The 18,694-nt window shown below is 39.3% G+C and overlaps 2 protein-coding genes across 2 annotated transcripts; both read right to left on the bottom strand.

Moving 5' to 3' along the window:
- Positions 1 to 6,908: 6,908 nt before the first annotated feature.
- On the bottom strand, positions 6,909 to 8,978 carry LOC128449421 (sialic acid-binding Ig-like lectin 14). The gene is made up of 3 exons (XM_053432587.1): positions 8,626 to 8,978; positions 7,864 to 8,271; positions 6,909 to 7,240 (listed from the first exon to the last, which is right to left on the bottom strand). Exons 1-3 carry the CDS (start codon positions 8,684 to 8,686, stop codon positions 6,912 to 6,914), a joined length of 798 nt encoding a protein of 265 aa, XP_053288562.1. The 5' UTR covers positions 8,687 to 8,978; the 3' UTR covers positions 6,909 to 6,911.
- A 4,972-nt stretch (positions 8,979 to 13,950) lies between these two features.
- Positions 13,951 to 15,984, bottom strand: LOC128449174 (sialic acid-binding Ig-like lectin 14). The gene is made up of 3 exons (XM_053432226.1): positions 15,655 to 15,984; positions 14,903 to 15,310; positions 13,951 to 14,279 (listed from the first exon to the last, which is right to left on the bottom strand). Exons 1-3 carry the CDS (start codon positions 15,713 to 15,715, stop codon positions 13,951 to 13,953), a joined length of 798 nt encoding a protein of 265 aa, XP_053288201.1. The 5' UTR covers positions 15,716 to 15,984.
- Positions 15,985 to 18,694: the final 2,710 nt, after the last annotated feature.

Consider the following 18,694-nt stretch of genomic DNA (forward strand, 5'->3'; position numbering starts at 1 on the left):
ATTGAAAAAAAGAGAAAAAACACAGACAAACACTTCTTTGGACTACAGTAATAAAGTTTGTAATATTACAGTATGACAATCCAAGCCAAGTATCTGCTGACAGTGTTCATATGTCGGTTTACCTCCCACAAAAGATGTCACAATTGAGTGTGGTAAATGTACTGTAATTGTAAAAACAGTAAATACTGTAAGTGTTTTATGAGAAACTGAGAATAACAATTTTCAGTTTTTGTAATGCAAATTACATACAGTAAGTACGTAATATATGATCCAGAAACAACCTTCACCTCCACCTCCACCTCCACCTTCACCTTCACCTCTTCCTCTTCCTCTGCCTCTTCCTCTGCCTCTGCCTCTTGCTCTTGCTCTTGCTGCATCCATTTTCCTATACCAACTATGTAAAGAAGTCCAAAGCAAATGCCAAAGAAGGCCCTTTTTCAACGGGGCACAAATTACATGTAAAACACCTGAGTAGGTCTTTAGCTGAGTAGGTCTTTAGCTGAAATGACCACCAGGTGTTTTGCATTGCAAAACTTATCCTCTGTGTTTTGTACAGATCATTGTATGTAGTGTTGCTTTTACGTAAAAAAAGTAATTCCATGCCAATTCACAAAGAACTATGGTGCACAGGGGGAAAAAAATCTAAATTACTGTAAAATAAAATAAATAAACTATAAACTAAATATTGTTTCATACATGTAACTTCATTTGTCTGTCCAAATGCAGCATCTTTCCATCTACAGTGATCTAAATTACTGATAAGTTAGGTTTTGAACAGAAAGTTCACTGTTTTGAACAGAGTATCTAAACATTGGTAAAATATGCTGTAGTTCCACAGCGTTTTGCCGATAGTGAACATTGACTGGGGCAGGTATCCATGAAATTTGGAAGAAGGCGTCATTGCCAGCATTTGTATCTTAGCATAGGGGCAAGTAACCACAGTTTGGTTCACATGGTCTACTGGTATGCTCACTGTGTGAAGTGTTTAGGGAATGTGAACATGGTTTAGGTAAATTGCCTAAAACGATAGGAAAAAACTGTAACAACCCCCTCCCGAATGGGTGGGGTTAGCCAAATGTATAAATACTAACCACTGTCTTCTGTCTGGGTGCATATGACAAACTCAACTCTGTTGTATGTACCATGCTCGAGCATTAAATGTGTGACAATACTGTAAGAGAATTGTGTCTCGTTTCCTCCTTGCTAAAGTGGGATTATTATTAATTGCCACGACACGACGTGAGTGTCGAGGCCTGTCAGCATTGTGTGTGTGAGGTTTTTAGTTTTCTGTGTGCAGTTTTGAGAAAGCCGTTATTGTTTTGAAAAACGTGTGTTAAAAATTGTGAAAAACTGTAATTTTTGTGAAGGGGGGGGGGGGGTTGAGCAGGCCGGTTTACAGAACTGTACTGTTCTCTGTGTGTACCGAAATAAACCTTTTTATGCTGCATATTTGTGTGCTGTTTTATGTTTGACTATGAAAAAAGTAGGCCTAAACTGAGACATTTTACAAAAGGAGAAATGGCTCATTCATTCATATGGTGTGTTCCATTTTGATGATTGTGTTTTCGATTTTGCACTTCAGTGTGCTGTAAATGCTTGATAGTGTGCAAGCAAATGCTTAGTTGTGTGTTCCCAATGAATGGTATGTGTGTGTCATTTGAAAATATGGCTTTGTGTACCAAATGAAAACACGAGTTCCATTTTGTGAACAGGTAAGAGATTTGATGGCAAAGAGTCATCTTGCAAAGGGAGTGTCAGGTTTAGCATTTTGTGTGTGAGGTTTTTAGTTGTCTGTGTGCAGTTTTGAGAAAGCCGTTATTGTTTTGAAAAACGTGTGTTAACAATTGTGAAAAACTGTAAGAAGACATTTAGAAACATTACACCTCAGTCACATGCAGGCACGTGCATAGACATTTTGGGCGGCAGGTGCTCAAACCAAAAAAAAGGGCACCCATTGCCAAAATTATTTATGAAATTAAAAATAATAATAATAAAAAAATAGTAGAACAGTAAAACTGCCTTTAAATTCTCTGCCTGTCTGTCTGTCTGTCTGTCTGTCTGTCTGTCTGCCTGTCTGTCTGTCTGTCTGTCTGTCTGTCTGTCTGTCTGTCTGTCTGTCAGTATCTCTCTCCCTGTCTCTAGTGAGCGCCGCCGAGCATGTCGGGGCGAAATTTGTGCACGTGCCTGCTCACATGCATGTGTTCTTTTTCAAGACGTAATTTAAGGTTTAAATGGTCCGTTGATAGAAATGCATCACAAAATAATGTGCTTTCTTGACGCAATGCATTTTGTGTGTACATGCATGTTCCCGAAACTCTTTCACACTGTGACATGTTCACAAATCCCACAATAATGTCAATAAACTTAAAGTTCATCATTTGTTCCAACATTTTTCATTTTATTTTGAGCAACAGGATATTTACATTTCAGGTGTGTGGGTTTGGATTAAGTTCACAACACTGGAAAGCACAAAAAAAACATTCAGCAGTGATTCTCAGCATTTCTTATCTAACTGCATTTCATTTATAGATTATATAAAAAGTTAATTATACAATCATTTTACACTCACATTATTTACATTTTAAGTTTCAAAATAAGGATTTAAACCGTTTATCATCCATTTTCTCCAGAACCTTTAATTAACAGTTTTAAATATTGATATATTATATTTTAGCTCAGTAATGTAACTTCTGTGCCTTCTTGCTAACTTGTTTTAAAATATTCCTAATGGCAACACGGTTTAACACATGAACTCTTCAGACTCTCTGTGATGACTTATTGTGAATATAAACTTCCTCAGGCCCGAGGTAGCTGTAAAAAGCAGGACGAGAACATCTCGGGTCAAATCCTGACGTTAGAGTAAAGACTCTCATCTTGGTGTGAGCTGCTGGAGTCTCTGTTGGTCGTCTGATGTCGGGGCGTCGCTGTGAATCTCACCTGTGGAAAGTTCAGCTCCACTTCACCTTCACTGGTGTGGTCGTCAAATAGATTTGAAGATGTTGGTGCACGTGCGGCTGCATCACTAATGTCATCATAGTCCTGCAGGCTCTCTGGTTCCTTCTAGGATGAGAGTGAAGGTAGTTTATAGATTATTTGTGCTACAATTTCTGGATTAAATTCACCTAATAGCAAAATATACGGACTGATATAAAGAAATGAGAGGTCACGGTTCCTGACCTTTTTAACTCGTGTTGGCTTGGACACCTTCGCATACACGGAGTCTTCTTCCACCTTTCTTTGCTTCTTCCTTGAAAAACAAATATCAACATGATATGTGCTGATTAATAACGACTTTGTTGTTCTGGTATTGTATCACAAAGATTAAATTCTCACTTCAGATTATTCTTAAAGTTCAGAGGAGCGTAGTTGACAGAATCCTCCTCGGTGTTTCCATCTTGCCGTCTTGTGTGGTTTTGTGCAGAGGCAGCCTGAGCAGATGCAGACAGAAAACATCATTGATTATCAAGCAGCAACTGAATCTCTTCATTCAGGCTCTAAAATGGATGCTGTACAGGTTGTCTTTTAATTACTGGCCCCAGTATACTGAGATATAAGTGTACTGATAGAAAACTACTGACAGGGCAAACAGTGAGGGCAGGATATGGAAGAACAAGGAGGGAAAAGCAACAGCTTGAACAGTACAAGACACATCTGCCTGTAGAGCCAGATTAATACTGATGATAGAAGATGGAAGGCAGTAGCTCTACATGGTCAATTTGAGGGGTTGGAGATATCATGATAGATTATTTATTCATAATTTTTAAAAATGATGTGCACATGTTGTTGTCTTGTTTCAGATCCTTGCATCGTGTGTTCTCAAACTAAAACAAATAACAGATTCTGGGACTTTGGATGCTTTGTAATATCACCATTAAAACATATTTGATAACATATGATTGAAATTATGACTTTAGAGCAGGGGTTTTCAACCAGGGGTCCGCGGCCCCCTGGTGGTCCGTGACGGCATTGCAGGGGGTCTGCAAAATTAACTTTGATATTTCAACACATTTCCAGATTACTCTTGAATATCATGAAAAATATCTAAAATAAGAAAAATATATCTAAAATAATATAAAGGTGATGAGGGGACCCTTGAAACCGGCTTGAGGCTAGAAACTGCAGGTAGTTTTCCCCTGTGCATGCGTGTTAAAGAGAGATGTAGAAGAGCGGTTGACATAGGTAGAAAAACTCTCAGGAGGTGTTGGAGATGTAGTTTGTGTGATGGGAATTTTTGTTTTCCCAAAAAGAAGGCCCAAAAGGGCAGCATTAATAATGACAATATTAAATAAAACAAAAGAGCGGAAAAAAATACTTTGTAATGAGAAAAATGAATTGGCATTATAGCCAAAACAATTAATTGCAATAACAGTCAACTTTACCACGTTCGCTGGTTGAGAAACAATTTCTTAGGAGAGTTATAACACTTACGTCTATCGATTAGCAGTTCTCCCAACAGAATGAATAGACCAGCTTAAATCGGGCCTAAGCACGCCCCTACAGTTGGCACAAACCATGATTGTTATTGATCACCTTTACTTTAACGTTCTCTCAACATGTCAGCTACATGTCTGTACATTTAAGTCATGAACGTTATATATTGATGTACATATGGTTCTGAGATGCAGTACAGCTACAAACTGCATTTTAATTTTGTTTTCAATTCGTAAGCACTGAAAATCAACCATTTTTGTTGTTTTTTACACAGATTTTTCTTGATTTGTTAAGTAGATATATCTAGATTTGCTTTAGAGTATTTAGAAGAATCAGTAGTTTTACAGCTGTAACAGGTTAGAAGTGATGAGGCAGAGGCTTAAATATCCTGAATCTTAGACCTGTAGTCTCCTTTATCACTGTTTCCTACGATTTCAATATACATAAAGCCAATTAGATATAAATGTTGAAGTTTCAACCACTGGTTGTTAAATAATAAAAAAATCTATTGTGCTACGACACGGTTCTGACAACAGGCCACCATGACTAGACACTTTGAATTAAACTCTTTTTAATATAAATCTTCTTGAGTTTTACTAAAGTCTCTGTTAAAAGACTGTTTTAATTTATTGTTTTCTAGTTCAAAGTGTTGTCTCAACCTGGGACTCACCTGGGGCAGATTCAAAATGCTGTAAACAAGGTTGATGTCGGTCGGAGGCCTGTGGAATATAAAAGATATGTAAGAATAAACATATGCATACAGAGTGAATGACTTTCAAAAATAACAGGGCAGACTTTCATTGTGTTATTCATGTCGGAGGATATAGAACATAAATGGATGCTTTGACTCCAGCATGAGCAGCAGTCCATGTCTGACTCTGTCCAACATGATGATCCTTGTCCTGGGTGGGGACAGTGTGTTGAGTGGGTGTGGTCGTACGTGCTCTCTGGAAGAGGCTGGTGTTCAGGGGCGTCTGGACGACTCAACTGCTCCGAAAAACCAGAAGGGGATTTGGTGTTTGTTGTTCCTTGTTGAATAGATTTTTTCCTCCTGAGTCTGAAAACATAGAGGGACATGATGTGGTTACACATGCCAGACCATCTCTGAAATGTATTTATTTAATCAAATGCACTTCTTATTCATTCACCTTAAAACTATGACGATTAAAATGATAATCATCAGGACAAATAGAGCAGGAACGATGAACTTCAGGATGTGCAGAGAGTTACCTGTGGTTTAAAAAGAGAGAGAGCATCATATCGAGCTTCACCTTTGGCTACCGAACTCAAATCATTTACTCCTTGATTCTAATTGTGTGTTTGTGCGAAGGATGTAGGAAATGGGATGTACTGATGGACAACCAGAAAACATGATCTGATATAAACCACCACATGTCTCCTGAACAATAAAACACACAGTTATAAGGTCTTGAAATTCACTCACGTTCAAACAGATGGACGGGATCAGACAAACTTTGATCTACTTCATTTTGTGCGACGCAGTAGTAGACTCCTGACTGGTTTGAGTACACTGTGTGGTTTTGATGCTTTGACACAAGTTCATCCTTTTCCTCTCCCTGACTCTTCCTGTACCATGAGTAGTGTTGGACTGGGGGAAAGCTGTGACTGAAGCAGCTCAGCATCACGGAGCTCCTCCCGTCAAGCTCCTGCTTCTCTGCCGACTCCGTGATGTGTGTGTGTTTTGGAGAAACTAGCCGGGAAATTCAGGAGAAAAGACAATGTCATTTTCTGAACATCATCAAAGATCAAACATGAATAACAAAACAAGTGAAGTCACATTATTGCTGCTCTTTAAAACCAGACTGAGAAGAATGTGAAACATATTTTCACACCAGTTAATGGGCATTGAAACAATAAAAGATAAAAAGGAACTGGCTTTAGATTCTCCTGATGAAACTTTCAATTTTTCTCTCAGCAATTTCTCTTCCTAGAAAAGGGTTAACCCTAACAGCCACTGATTTTAGGTAAGTGTTCAATTTTTCTACTTATTTCTGATCAGGTTTGCTAAACCTTATTTTGAATGACATCATATTGTGGAGTAATTTGTTCTTCTTTTTGGAACCAGCACGTCTGATCAGTATTTACTTTATACACAGTAATGTAGAATATATTATTTAAGTTCTTACGGTTATAAATTCCTGAGGTGCTGTTGTTTCAACTATCAGAAGTAAAAATTAATGAAAAAAATGGATCACTGAGAAAATACATGACAAGATTTTTCTGCTGCATTGACAATTTTTTTTATGGAAGATTTTTTCTGATTTGTTTGTTTAAAACATAAAGCCGCTGCTGAAACACTCAGAATCTTCTTTAAAGAAGGAACATTATGATTTTATTGTTTTTCTTCCCTCAGTGTCAAAAACACATTTTCCTTTACATCAAGACCAGGTGAATTACGAGACATTTTTAATTGTTATTAAATGTAAATGTAAATTCAGCCCCTCAGAAATGAAGTAGTTCTACTCACAGCTCACACTCAGAGTCGCCGTCTCCTCTGTGCTCACGTGTCCTTGGAAGAGGATCGTGCAGGTGATGTTGGTTCCGTGATGTTCAGCTGAAGGGGAGAAGGACAGAGTCGAGCTGCGTCTCTTAGCGAACTCAGTCACATTCTCAGTTTTGAAGGCCGTGATGTTTCCTGTGAGGTCAGCGTCGCTCTCTCCTCCTCCTCGCCACCTCCAGGTGAATGTAGGTTCAGATCCAGAGCAGAGACCAGGAGCAGTGCAGGTCAGTGTGGTCAGCTGTCCTTCCGTCAGAGGTGGAATCATCACTGTGGGCCTCTGACTCAGACCTGATGGGAGACCAGTTCATGAATGGAGTCAGATCAGAACGTCATCATTCACTTCATTCACATTTTTTTAAATGGGGCAACGATAGGAATCTGTATCAGCTAAACAACGGCCAAAATTACTTTATGTCCCACCCATAGACTGTGAATAAAGATGGACGACATGACAGCTCCACTAAAGTGAAGCCAAATTCCCTTGATCACCCTCTGGTGGTTGCCACCTCCATGTTAGTAAATGGGACATGGATCAAAAACTCAAACTTCACCTCAAATGAACTTTTCACAAGAACTGTTTCCTTCACTTCCAGGAGATCATATCACACTGATGTTTGTTAAATTGCCAATTCTTCAGAAAGTTTGTTTCTAATACGTTTTTTGGTGTGAGCCTCTGTAACGGGATGAAACATCTTAATTGGTCTTACAATCGGTTGAGGCCATATACTGACTGGACTTTGACACCACTCTACATCACAACATCTCTACTGTGCAAACTTTGACACCAAAAGTGCAACGTGGCATCACACGTATTTTGTACAAAGGAAGGAAATGGAGAAGTGTTGTTCATGTTTATTTGCAGCCTATGGCCCCAAAACACCAAACATGTCATACAGCAGAATGGTTCATACCTTTAACAGAGACAGGTGCTCTTTGGGGGAATCTACATGAACCTTCCTTCGAGGAAGCTTTAACTCTGAGTTGATATGTTCCAGAGTCCGACTCCTTCAGGTCATTGACGATGATGCTGCAGTTTTTCTGGCTCACATCAGACTCCAGCAGTGACACTCGTCCTTTAAACTCCGACTGAACCTGATCGCTGAAGGTTTTACTGTGGAAAATCATGTCTCCAACACCACAGTTCCTTTCAGTCGATTCACATTTAAACCAAACTATATGTAAGACTTTGATATCCTTAGGAACAGTGAAGGAGCATGGTATCACGACACAGAGTCCGGCCTCCGCTGTTATTTCTCCTTCAACTAGAGTGATACAGTAATCCCTCAACCAACAACTTGTTCTCCCCCACACTGAAGAACCTGTTAATGCAAACATTTAGAGAAAAACAGGGAGAGAGATTATTCAAACTTTTAAAATATACCAAAAAAGAAGAAAGGCCACTTAAAAAAAATAGAACATGTGAATCTGTCAGTTTTACACAGCTTTATATATATATATATATATATATATATATATATGAAATGAGGTCAGCAAACACGACACAGAGGAATTCCAATATTCAACGTATAATACTTTGGAAAACAAATGTATAGTTGAAATCCTAATCCCAAATTAAACCTTGTCAGTAGCAAATTGTTTTAATGGCAAACTATTTCCACCTATTTTCATCATAACCATAAAGTTGGCATATAAGTAAAATAATAAGTGAATACCTGTCTCAGCATCACTGACTCTCACAGAGAAAAGCAGAGTCGCCAAGATGAGAACAAACATCTCTTCTTCTTCTTCTTCCTCCAACGAACCTGACACAGAAAATACAGTAACGGAACCAGAGGACAGTCTACCATCGAAATCATCGTCTTAATAAAGGATGCTGCACGTTTGGATTTTCCTTGAGTCGCTCTTTTAGGAGAACAAGCAGCAGCTCTGAATCGATTTACATCTCACACCTTCCCTTCACCAGCAAAACCAGGAATGTGGCACAGATGGTTACATAAACCTTTACATTTCAGAACATTATATAAGTCAAGCATTAGTTAAATGTTGTATTTTACCTTTCTCTCTCCCTCTCTCTCTGTTTTTGCTCTGAAGTGACTTCTGCTCTTGTTGCTTTTCTGTCTACTCCCCAATTATCACACTCAACCGTTTAAGGAAGTCACTGCTGAGAAATGTTTTTCCTGTGCACATCGACAGGCTTTTACACACTGTGATGTGTAAGAGGCTGGAACACCATATTTGTCTTTGTGTATTTTAATAGGAGCTTTCTGCAGAAAGGATCAACGAAGAGAGTCACAGGGATCTCAGTGAAGATGGAGAACAGTCAAATGCAAGGATCTTATATAGAAGAACTAAGGCCGTTTGTCCGAGCCAGTTCAGACTGGTTCTGTAGGCCAAGTTTGAGACAGGAAATAGTTTTTCTCAGTTGTTAACACGTGAGCGCCGCCGAGCATGTCGGGGCGAAATTTGTGCACGTGCCTGCTCACATGCATGTGTTCTTTTTCAAGACGTAATTTAAGGTTTAAATGGTCCGTTGATAGAAATGCATCACAAAATAATGTGCTTTCTTGACGCAATGCATTTTGTGTGTACATGCATGTTCCCGAAACTCTTTCACACTGTGACATGTTCACAAATCCCACAATAATGTCAATAAACTTAAAGTTCATCATTTGTTCCAACATATTTCATTTTATTTTGAGCAACAGGATATTTACATTTCAGGTGTGTGGGTTTGGATTAAGTTCACAACACTGGAAAGCACAAAAAAAACATTCAGCAGTGATTCTCAGCATTTCTTATCTAACTGCATGTCATTTATATATATATAGATTATATAAAAAGTTATTAATACAATAATTTTGCATTTTAAGTTTCAAAATAAGGATTTTAACCGTTTATCCCTCACATTTAGCTTTGTTCACTATTTTCTCCAGAACCTTTAATTAACAGTTTTAAATATTGATATATTATATTTAAGCTCAGTAATGTAACTTCTATGCCTTCTTTCTAACTAGTTTTAAAATATTCCAAATGGCAACACGGTTTAACACATGAACTCTTCAGACTCTCTGTGATGACTTATTGTGAATATAAACTTCCTCAGGCCCGAGGTAGCTGTAAAAAGCAGGACGAGAACATCTCGGGTCAAATCCTGACGTTAGAGTAAAGACTCTCATCTTGGTGTGAGCTGCTGGAGTCTCTGTTGGTCGTCTGACGTCGGGGCGTCGCTGTGAATCTCACCTGTGGAAAGTTCAGCTCCACTTCACCTTCACTGGTGTGGTCGTCCAATAGAGTTGGAGATGTTGGTGCACGTGCAGCTGCATCACTAACGTCATCATAGTCCTGCAGGCTCTCTGGTTCCTTCTAGGATGAGAGCGGAGGTAGTTTATAGATTATTTGAGTGACACTCTCTGGATGTAAGTCACAATAAAGTTCATACAAGACTCACATCTGATACTTTAAGGACTTGAAGATATTTTTCTTGATTTAATTGTTTTGTTTGTTGCACAGAATAAATGGGTGAAGGGGAGGTTTCATCTTCTGACGATTTTTGTTTCCTCTAACCACATGATTATCAAGCAGCAGCTGAATCTGTTCATTCAGGCTCTAAAATGGATGCTGTACAGGTTGACTTTTAACTATTGGCCCCAGTATACTGAGATATAAGTGCACTGATAGAGAGCTACTGACAGAGCAAACAGTGAGGGCAGGATATGGAAGAACAAGGAGGGAAAAGCAACAGCTTGAACAGTAAAAGACACGTCTGCCTGTAGAGCCAGATTAATACTGATGATAGAAGATGGAAGGCAGTAGCTCTACATGGTCAATTTGAGTGGTTGGAGATATCGTGATAGATTATTTATCATTTTAAAATCTAATGTGCACATGTTGTTGTTTTTTTTCAGATCCTTGGATCTTGTGTTCTTAACATAAAATTAACAAAACATTCTGGGACTTTGGAGGCTTTGTAATATCACCATTCAAACATATTTGATTACATATTATTGAAATTATGACATCATTTAGAGTATTTAGAAGAATTAGTAGTTTTACAGCTGTAACAGGTCAGAAGTGATGAAGCAGAGGCTTAAATATCCTGAATCTTATAACTGTACTCTCCATAATCACTGTTTGCTATGATTTCCAATATACAAATAGTCAATTAGAAATAGATTTTTAAGTTTAAACAAATGTGTCATTACCGAAAAACCAGAAGGGGATTTGATGTTTGTTGTTCCTTGTTGACCAGATTTCCTCCAGTATCTGAAAACATAGAGGGACATGATGTGGTAAAACAAGCCAGACCATCTCTGAAATGTATTTATTTAATTTGATCAAATGCACTTCTTATTCATTCACCTTAAATTTACCACAATTACACTGATAATCATCAGGAGAAGTAGAGCAACAATGAGGAACCTCAGGTTCTCCAGATAGTCTCCTGTGGTTAGAAGAGAGAGAGCATCATATAGACACTGAGTTGTGAACATGGAGAATTAGTTTCAACTTTATTCCTTGTGCAGATATTTATTTAAGACTGAACTAGAAATACTGTTCTGTAGTTGTTTACCTCCACCAACCAAGATTCTGATGAGGCCACTGTGACCTTTGACCACTGATATCTAATCACTTCACAGTTTTGAGTTCTCATTGAAAGTTGAGGAATTTCTCTAAAGGCGGTTTTGTAAAATTACTTTCAAGAGGACAAGATACGTGTTTTGTGAGGCCACTGTGACCTTGACCTTTGACCTTTGACTGCCAAATCAAATCACTAACTCCTTGAGTCTAATTGTGTGTTTGTTCCCTCAAGGCGTTACGTGGGTATTGCTTTTACAAGGCAAAAGTATGCTTTTTGAATTCACAGTTTTGTGAGGACACAATCTTAACCTTTAACCTCCACATTCTTATAATTTCATTCCTGAATCACACTGAACATTTACATTTTAAGTTTAAAGAAATTCCCTCAAGACCTTCTGGAGATGTCACGTTCACAAACATAGGACGTATGGACAGACAACCAGAAAACATGATCTGATATAAACCTCCCACATGTCTCCTGAGCAATAAAACACACAGTTTTAAGACCTTGAAATTCACTCACGTTCAAACAGATGGACGGGATCAGACAAACTTTGATCTACTTCATTTTCTGCGACACAGTAGTAGACTCCTGACTGGTTTGAGTACACTGTGTAGTTTTGATGCTCTGACACAAGTTCATCCTGTTCCTCTCCCTGACTCTTCCTGTACCATGAGTAGTGTTGGACTGGGGGAAAGATGTGACTGAAGCAGCTCAGCATCACGGAGCTCCTCCCGTCAAGCTCCTGCTTCTCTGCCGACTCCGTGATGTGTGTGTGTTTTGGAGAAACTAGCCGGGAAATTCAGGAGAAAAGACAACGTCATTTTCTGAACATCATCAAAGATCAAAAATGAATAACACAACAAATCTTTAAAGCCAGACTGAGAAGAATGTGAAACTTTAAATGGGAGGATAAAACAGACTGGCTTCAGATTCACCTGGTGAAACTATCAATTTTTTTCTCAACAATCTCTCTTTGAAGCAAACTACAGCCACTGATTTAAGGTTACTGTTCCTTTTTTTTAACTTATTTTTTAGCAGGTTTGCTAAACGTTATTTTGAATGATTTGTTCAAAAAGTCTATCTGAAATAGATTTTTGAAGTATAAACAACTTTAAATGTCGATAAATAATAAACAAAGCTTTTGTACTAAGACAAAGTTTGGGAACAGAGTTTTAGAAATAAGAACCCTGAAGCTCTGCAACACCCTGACTAGCTTAAAACTAAAACTAATACTTTTATCTTACTTTGATCTATAATTTGACATAGTTCTAGTTTTTATTCTTTTTTTGTAATTTGGGAATCACTGTTACGTTGTTTTGTGAAGTGCTATTTAAATATATCAAGTTATGACAACAACCACTTTAGTCATGTTGAAATAGACGTTTTCAGTTAAAAGAAATGTTGGATAAGTTTAATGAATTAATTAATTTAAACAATAGTGAAAAGAACCCTGTGTTGTTTTTGACATTGTGGAGTAATGTTCTCTTCTTTTTAGAACCTTCACATCTGAAAAATACATAAGAAAAGCTACTTTTTTATAGATAGATTGTCTAAAGGAAGATTTGGTTTGATCGGTTTTGGTTGAGAAAAAAAGCCGCAGCTGAAACAATCACATTTCACCACCAACTCCTCCCACTCACTGTCCTTTTAGCCCTCAGTGTTCTGGGCACGGCAGAAGTCACAGTAAACTTGTGGGAGAGAGAGTTGATGGGTCGTGAATTAAGATTATTTTCAGCGATTTTGAAAGACTGATTATTTGTGTTGATCCTCATCAAGGTGAGAGTTGACTGTGGGAAACTTTCAACAGTGCAGCTGACTCTGATGGTTTGACCTTCTGTGACCTCAGACCTCATAGACAGTATAGGTTCAGTGGGCGGGTCTGTAGAGAGGAAGCAGAATCTTCTTTAAAGAAGGCCCATTATAATTTTATTGTTGTTCTTCCCTCTAGTCTGTGTTATATAAGTTTCTTGTAAATGTAAAAGTTCTGCAGAGCAAAAGATCCAACAATCTGTGGTAAAGGGAGCTCCTCTCTTGAAGCTCCTTAACTCCTCTTCATCAGTCCAGCCCATACGATTTAATGTACTAAGAAAAAGTTGGGGGACAAAGCCTTTGAAACAAGAGCCCTGAGCTCTGCTGTGACATTAAAGATAGATAGAGTGGCAGTTCCTCTTTCTTCTTTGTAATAGAGCAAGTCATTGATTGTGGTTTTCCGCAGAGTTGTTCCTGTTCCATTTCTGCTGCTTTGATCAGAAACTTTAGTCCACTTGATCAACGTTTGAAGGAAACTTTCAACACTTCACTTCAGAGTCAGAGTCTCGCCCTCACTAACACATTTTGGGTTAATCTGACTTCCTTCACATATACGATAGATAAACACACGTTTCACAGTCATATAATGTGGTTAAGAACAAAATTTCTTGTTGTAAAAATAACCCCCCTCAGAAATGAAGTAGTTCTACTCACAGCTCACACTCAGAGTCGCCGTCTCCTCTGTGCTCACGTTTCCTTGGAAGAGGACCGTGCAGGTGATGCTGGTTCCGTGATGTTCAGCTGAAGGGGAGAAGGACAGAGTCGAGCTGCGTCTCTTAGCGAACTCAGTCACATTCTCAGTTTTGAAGGCCGTGATGTTTCCTCTGAGGTCAGCGTCGCTCTCTCCTCCTCCTCGCCACCTCCAGGTGAATGTAGGTTCAGATCCAGAGCAGAGACCAGGAGCAGTGCAGGTCAGTGTGGTCGGCTGTCCTTCAGTCAGAGGTGGAATCATCACTGTGGGCCTCTGACTCAGACCTGATGGGAGACCAGTTCATGAATGGAATCAGATCAGAACGTCATCATTCACTTCATTCACATTTTTTTAAATGGGGCAACGATAGGAATCTGTATCACCTAAACAACGGCCAAAATTACTTTATGTCCCACCCATAGACTGTGAATAAAGATGGACGACATGACAGCTCCACTAAAGTGAAGCCAAACTCCCTTGATCACCCTCTGGTGGTTGCCACCTCCATGTTAGTAAATGGGACATGGATCAAAAACTCAAACTTCACCTCAAATGAACTTTTCACAAGAACTGTTTCCGTCACTTCCAGGAGATCATATCACACTGATGTTTGTTAAATTGCAAATTCTTCAGAAAGTTTGTTTCTAATACGTTTTTTGGTGTTAGCCTCTGTAACGGGATGAAACATCTTAATTGGTCTTACAATCGGTTGAGCCCATGTACTGACTGGACTTTGACACCACTCTACATCACAACATCTCTACTGTGCAAACTTTGACACCAAAAGTGCAACGTGGCATCACACGTATTTTGTACAACGGAAGGAAATGGGGAAGTGTTGTTCATGTTTATTTGCAGCCTATGGCCCCAAAACACCAAACATGTCATACAGCAGAATGGTTCATACCTTTAACAGAGACAGTTGCTCTTTGGGAGAATTTATATGAACCTTCCCTCGGTAAAGCTTCAACTCTGAGTTGATATGTTCCAGAGTCCGACTCCTTCAGGTCATAGACGATGATGCTGCAGTTTTTCTTGCTCACATCAGACTCCAGCAGTGACACTCGTCCTTTAAACTCCGACTGAACCTGATCGCTGAAGGTGTTACTGTGGAAAATCATGCCTCCATCACCACATCTCTGTTTGGTCGATTCACACTTATACCAAACTATATGTAAGACTTTGATATCCTCAGGAACAGTGAAGGAGCATGGTATCACGACACAGAGTCCGGCCTCCGCTGTTATGTTTCCTTCAACTAGAGTGATACAGTAATCTGTCAACCGACAACTTTGTTTCCCCCACACTGAAGAACCTGTTAATGCAAACATTAAGAGAAAAACAGGGAGAGAGATTATTTAAACTTTTAAAATATACCAAAAAAGAAGAAAGGCTACATAAAAAAAAATAGAACATGTGAATCTGTCAGTTTTACACAGTTTTATATATATATATATATATATGAAATGAGATCAGCAAACACGACACAGTGGAATTCCAATAATCAACGTATAATACTTTGGAAAACAAATGTATAGTTGAAATCCTAATCCCAAATTAAAACCTTGTCAGTAGCAAATTGTTTTAATGGCAAACTATTTCCACCTATTTTCTTCATAACCATAAAGTTGGCATATAAGTAAAATAAAAAGTGAATACCTGTCTCAGCATCGCTGACTCTCACAGAGAAAAGCAGAGTCGCCCAGGTGAGAACAAACATCTCTTCTTCTTCTTCTTCCTCCAACGAACCTGACACAGAACATACAGTAACGGAACCAGAGGACAGTCTACCATCGAAATCATCGTCTCAATAAAGGATGCTGCACGTTTGGATTTTCCTTGAGTCGCTCTTTTAGGAGAACAAGCAGCAGCTCTGAATCGATTTACATCTCACACCTTCCCTTCACCAGCAAAACCAGGAATGTGGCACAGATGGTTACATAAACCTTTACATTTCAGAACATTATATATGTCAAGCATTAGTTAAATGTTGTATTTTACCTTTCTCTCTCCCTCTCTCTCTGTTTCTGCTCTGAAGTGACTTCTGCTCTTGTTGCTTTTCTGTCTCCTCCCCAATTATCACACTCAACCGTTTAAGGAAGTCACTGCTGAGAAATGTTTTTCCTGTGCACATCGACAGGCTTTTACACACTGTGATGTGTAAGAGGCTGGAACACCATATTTGTCTTTGTGTATTTTAATAGGAGCTTTCTGCAGAAAGGATCAACAAAGAGAGTCACAGGGATCTCAGTGAAGATGGAGAACAGTCAAATGCAAGGATCTTATATAGAAGAACTAAGGCCGTTTGTCCGATCCAGTTCAGACTGGTTCTGTAGGCCAAGTTTGAGACAGGAAATAGTTTTTCTCAGTTGTTAACACACAAAAAGCGAAAATTCTGCACAATTTGCACAACCTTCACTTCATGTACCAATCGCTCGACCCAATTTGGCACTACTTCACACTCCCTTATCTGCATTAGACTCTGATTTCCTTCATTACACTCTGATGTCAATTACACATCACCTTGTTGTCAAAACACTACACACAATGTTCAGTTGTTGCACACACTTCTCAAGTAAATTCTCCAAGCATCAACCTACAACACACAAATACTCAAATCTCTAAACATTCAGGTCTGTTGAGCAATTTCACCGTATTTACACAGCCGAACAGGAAACTGAAATTGTAGATATGGTTCGTGAGAACAACTCTATCACACTCAGACAAATAAAAACTAGGATCCTGGCTGACCATGCTACATTTAGAAACGTCCAGACCCTCAGCCTCTCTACATTGGACCGTATTCTTCATAGGAATGCCATGCTGATGAAACAAGTGTACAGGGTCCTATTAGAACGGAACAGACAGCATCAAGGAGTTATGGTGAGAGTTTGTGCTTGTAAGTACCAACATTCAGCAATGACACATGCATGTATTGTACCTGTAATCCAATATTGTTCCTTTTCTACAGTGTCTCACTGTAGCCCACTGTGTTGACCTCTCTGTGTCCATACTGTAACTTGCATTCTCATGCTGATCCAGGAGCATGACACAGCTCATGTGTTGTACCAGTACATCTTTATTGATGAGGTGGGATTCAACCTGGTGAAGAGGAGGTGACGGGGCAGAAATGTCATTGGCCAGCGGGCCATTGTTGAGGTCCCCGGCCAGCGTGGTGGGAACATCACAATGTGTGCTGCAATGAATCACCATGGGATCTTGCACCTTCATGCCCATCTAGGGGCCTATAACGCTGCCCGTCTCCTCGTCTTCCTGGATGGCCTGCATGACCTGCTGGTACCACCTGACCAGACAGATGACCCACAGCGGATCAATCACGTTGTCATCCGGGACAATGTGAGCTTTCCAGTGCGGGAGTGGTTCCAGGACCACCCATATTTTTCCATTCTATACCCTCCACCTTATTCTCCTTTCCTGAATCCCATTGAGGAATTATTTTCAGCTTGGAGGTGGAAGGTATATGAACGGAACCCACAGGACCGGGTCCCACTGCTCCAGGCCATGGAGTTGGCCTGTGGCGACGTGAGTGTCGAGGCCTGTCAGCATTGTGTGTGTGAGGTTCTTAGTTTTCTGGGTGCAGTTTTGAGAAAGCCGTTATTGTTTTGAAATTGTGAAAAACTGTAATTTTTGTGAAGGGGGGGGGGGGGGGGGGTTGAGTAGGCCGGTTTACAGTTCTGTACTGTTCTCTGTGTGTACCGAAATAAACCTTTTTATGCTGCATATTTGTGTGCTGTTTTATGTTTCACTATGAAAAAAGTAGGCCTACACTGAGACATTTTACAAAAGGAGAAATGGCTCATTCATTCATATGGTGTGTTCCACTTTGATGATTGTGTTTTCAATTTTTCACTTCAGTGTGCTGTAAATGCTTGATAGTGTGCAAGCAAATGCTTAGTTGTGTGTTCCCAATGAATGGTATGTTTGTGTCCTTTGAAAATATGGCTGTGTGTACCAAATGAAAACACGAGTTCCATTTTGTGAACAGGTAAGAGATTTGATGGCAAAGAGTCATCTTGCAAAGGGAGTGTCAGGTTTAGCATTTTGTGTGTGAGGTTTTCAGTTGTCTGTGTGCAGTTTTGAGAAAGCCGTTATTGTTTTGAAAAACGTGTGTTAACAATTGTGAAAAACTGTAAGAAGACATTTAGAAACATTACACCTCAGTCACATGCAGGCACGTGCATAGACATTTTGGGCGGCAGGTGCTCAAACCCCAAAAAAGGGCACCCATTGCCAAAATTATTTATGAAATTAAAAATAATAATAATGAATAAATAGTAGAACAGTAAAACTGCCTTTAAATTCTCTGCCCGTGTGCCTGTCTGCCTGTCTGTCTGTCTGCCTGTCTGTCTGTCTGTCTGTCTGTCTGTCTGTCTGTCAGTATCTCTCTCCCTGTCTCTAGTGAGCGCCGTCGAGCATGTCGGGGCGAAATTTGTGCACGTGCCTGCTCACATGCATGTGTTCTTTTTCAAGACGTAATTTAAGGTTTAAATGGTCCGTTGATAGAAATGCATCACAAAATAATGTGCTTTCTTGACGCAATGCATTTTGTGTGTACATGCATGTTCCCGAAACTCTTTCACACTGTGACATGTTCACGATCCAACAATAATGTCAATAAACTTAAAGTTCATCATTTGTTCCAACATATTTCATTTTATTTTGAGCAACAGGATATTTA

Source organism: Pleuronectes platessa, chromosome 10 (genome assembly GCF_947347685.1).
Source record: "Pleuronectes platessa chromosome 10, fPlePla1.1, whole genome shotgun sequence".
In the NCBI taxonomy this organism is placed as follows: Eukaryota; Metazoa; Chordata; class Actinopteri; order Pleuronectiformes; family Pleuronectidae; genus Pleuronectes; species Pleuronectes platessa.

Bases quoted from the DNA above. Each gene is read 5' to 3' on its own strand.
- LOC128449174 (XM_053432226.1), bottom strand. From the start codon at position 15,715: ATGTTTGTTCTCACCTGGGCGACTCTGCTTTTCTCTGTGAGAGTCAGC. The intron at 15,311-15,654 runs GTATTCACTTTT...TTGCATTAACAG, and splicing joins AGTCAGCGATGCTGAGACAG to GTTCTTCAGTGTGGGGGAAA. The intron at 14,280-14,902 runs GTATGAACCATT...GTCTCCCATCAG, and splicing joins AGCAACTGTCTCTGTTAAAG to GTCTGAGTCAGAGGCCCACA.
- LOC128449421 (XM_053432587.1), bottom strand. From the start codon at position 8,686: ATGTTTGTTCTCATCTTGGCGACTCTGCTTTTCTCTGTGAGAGTCAGT. The intron at 8,272-8,625 runs GTATTCACTTAT...TTGCATTAACAG, and splicing joins AGTCAGTGATGCTGAGACAG to GTTCTTCAGTGTGGGGGAGA. The intron at 7,241-7,863 runs GTATGAACCATT...GTCTCCCATCAG, and splicing joins AGCACCTGTCTCTGTTAAAG to GTCTGAGTCAGAGGCCCACA.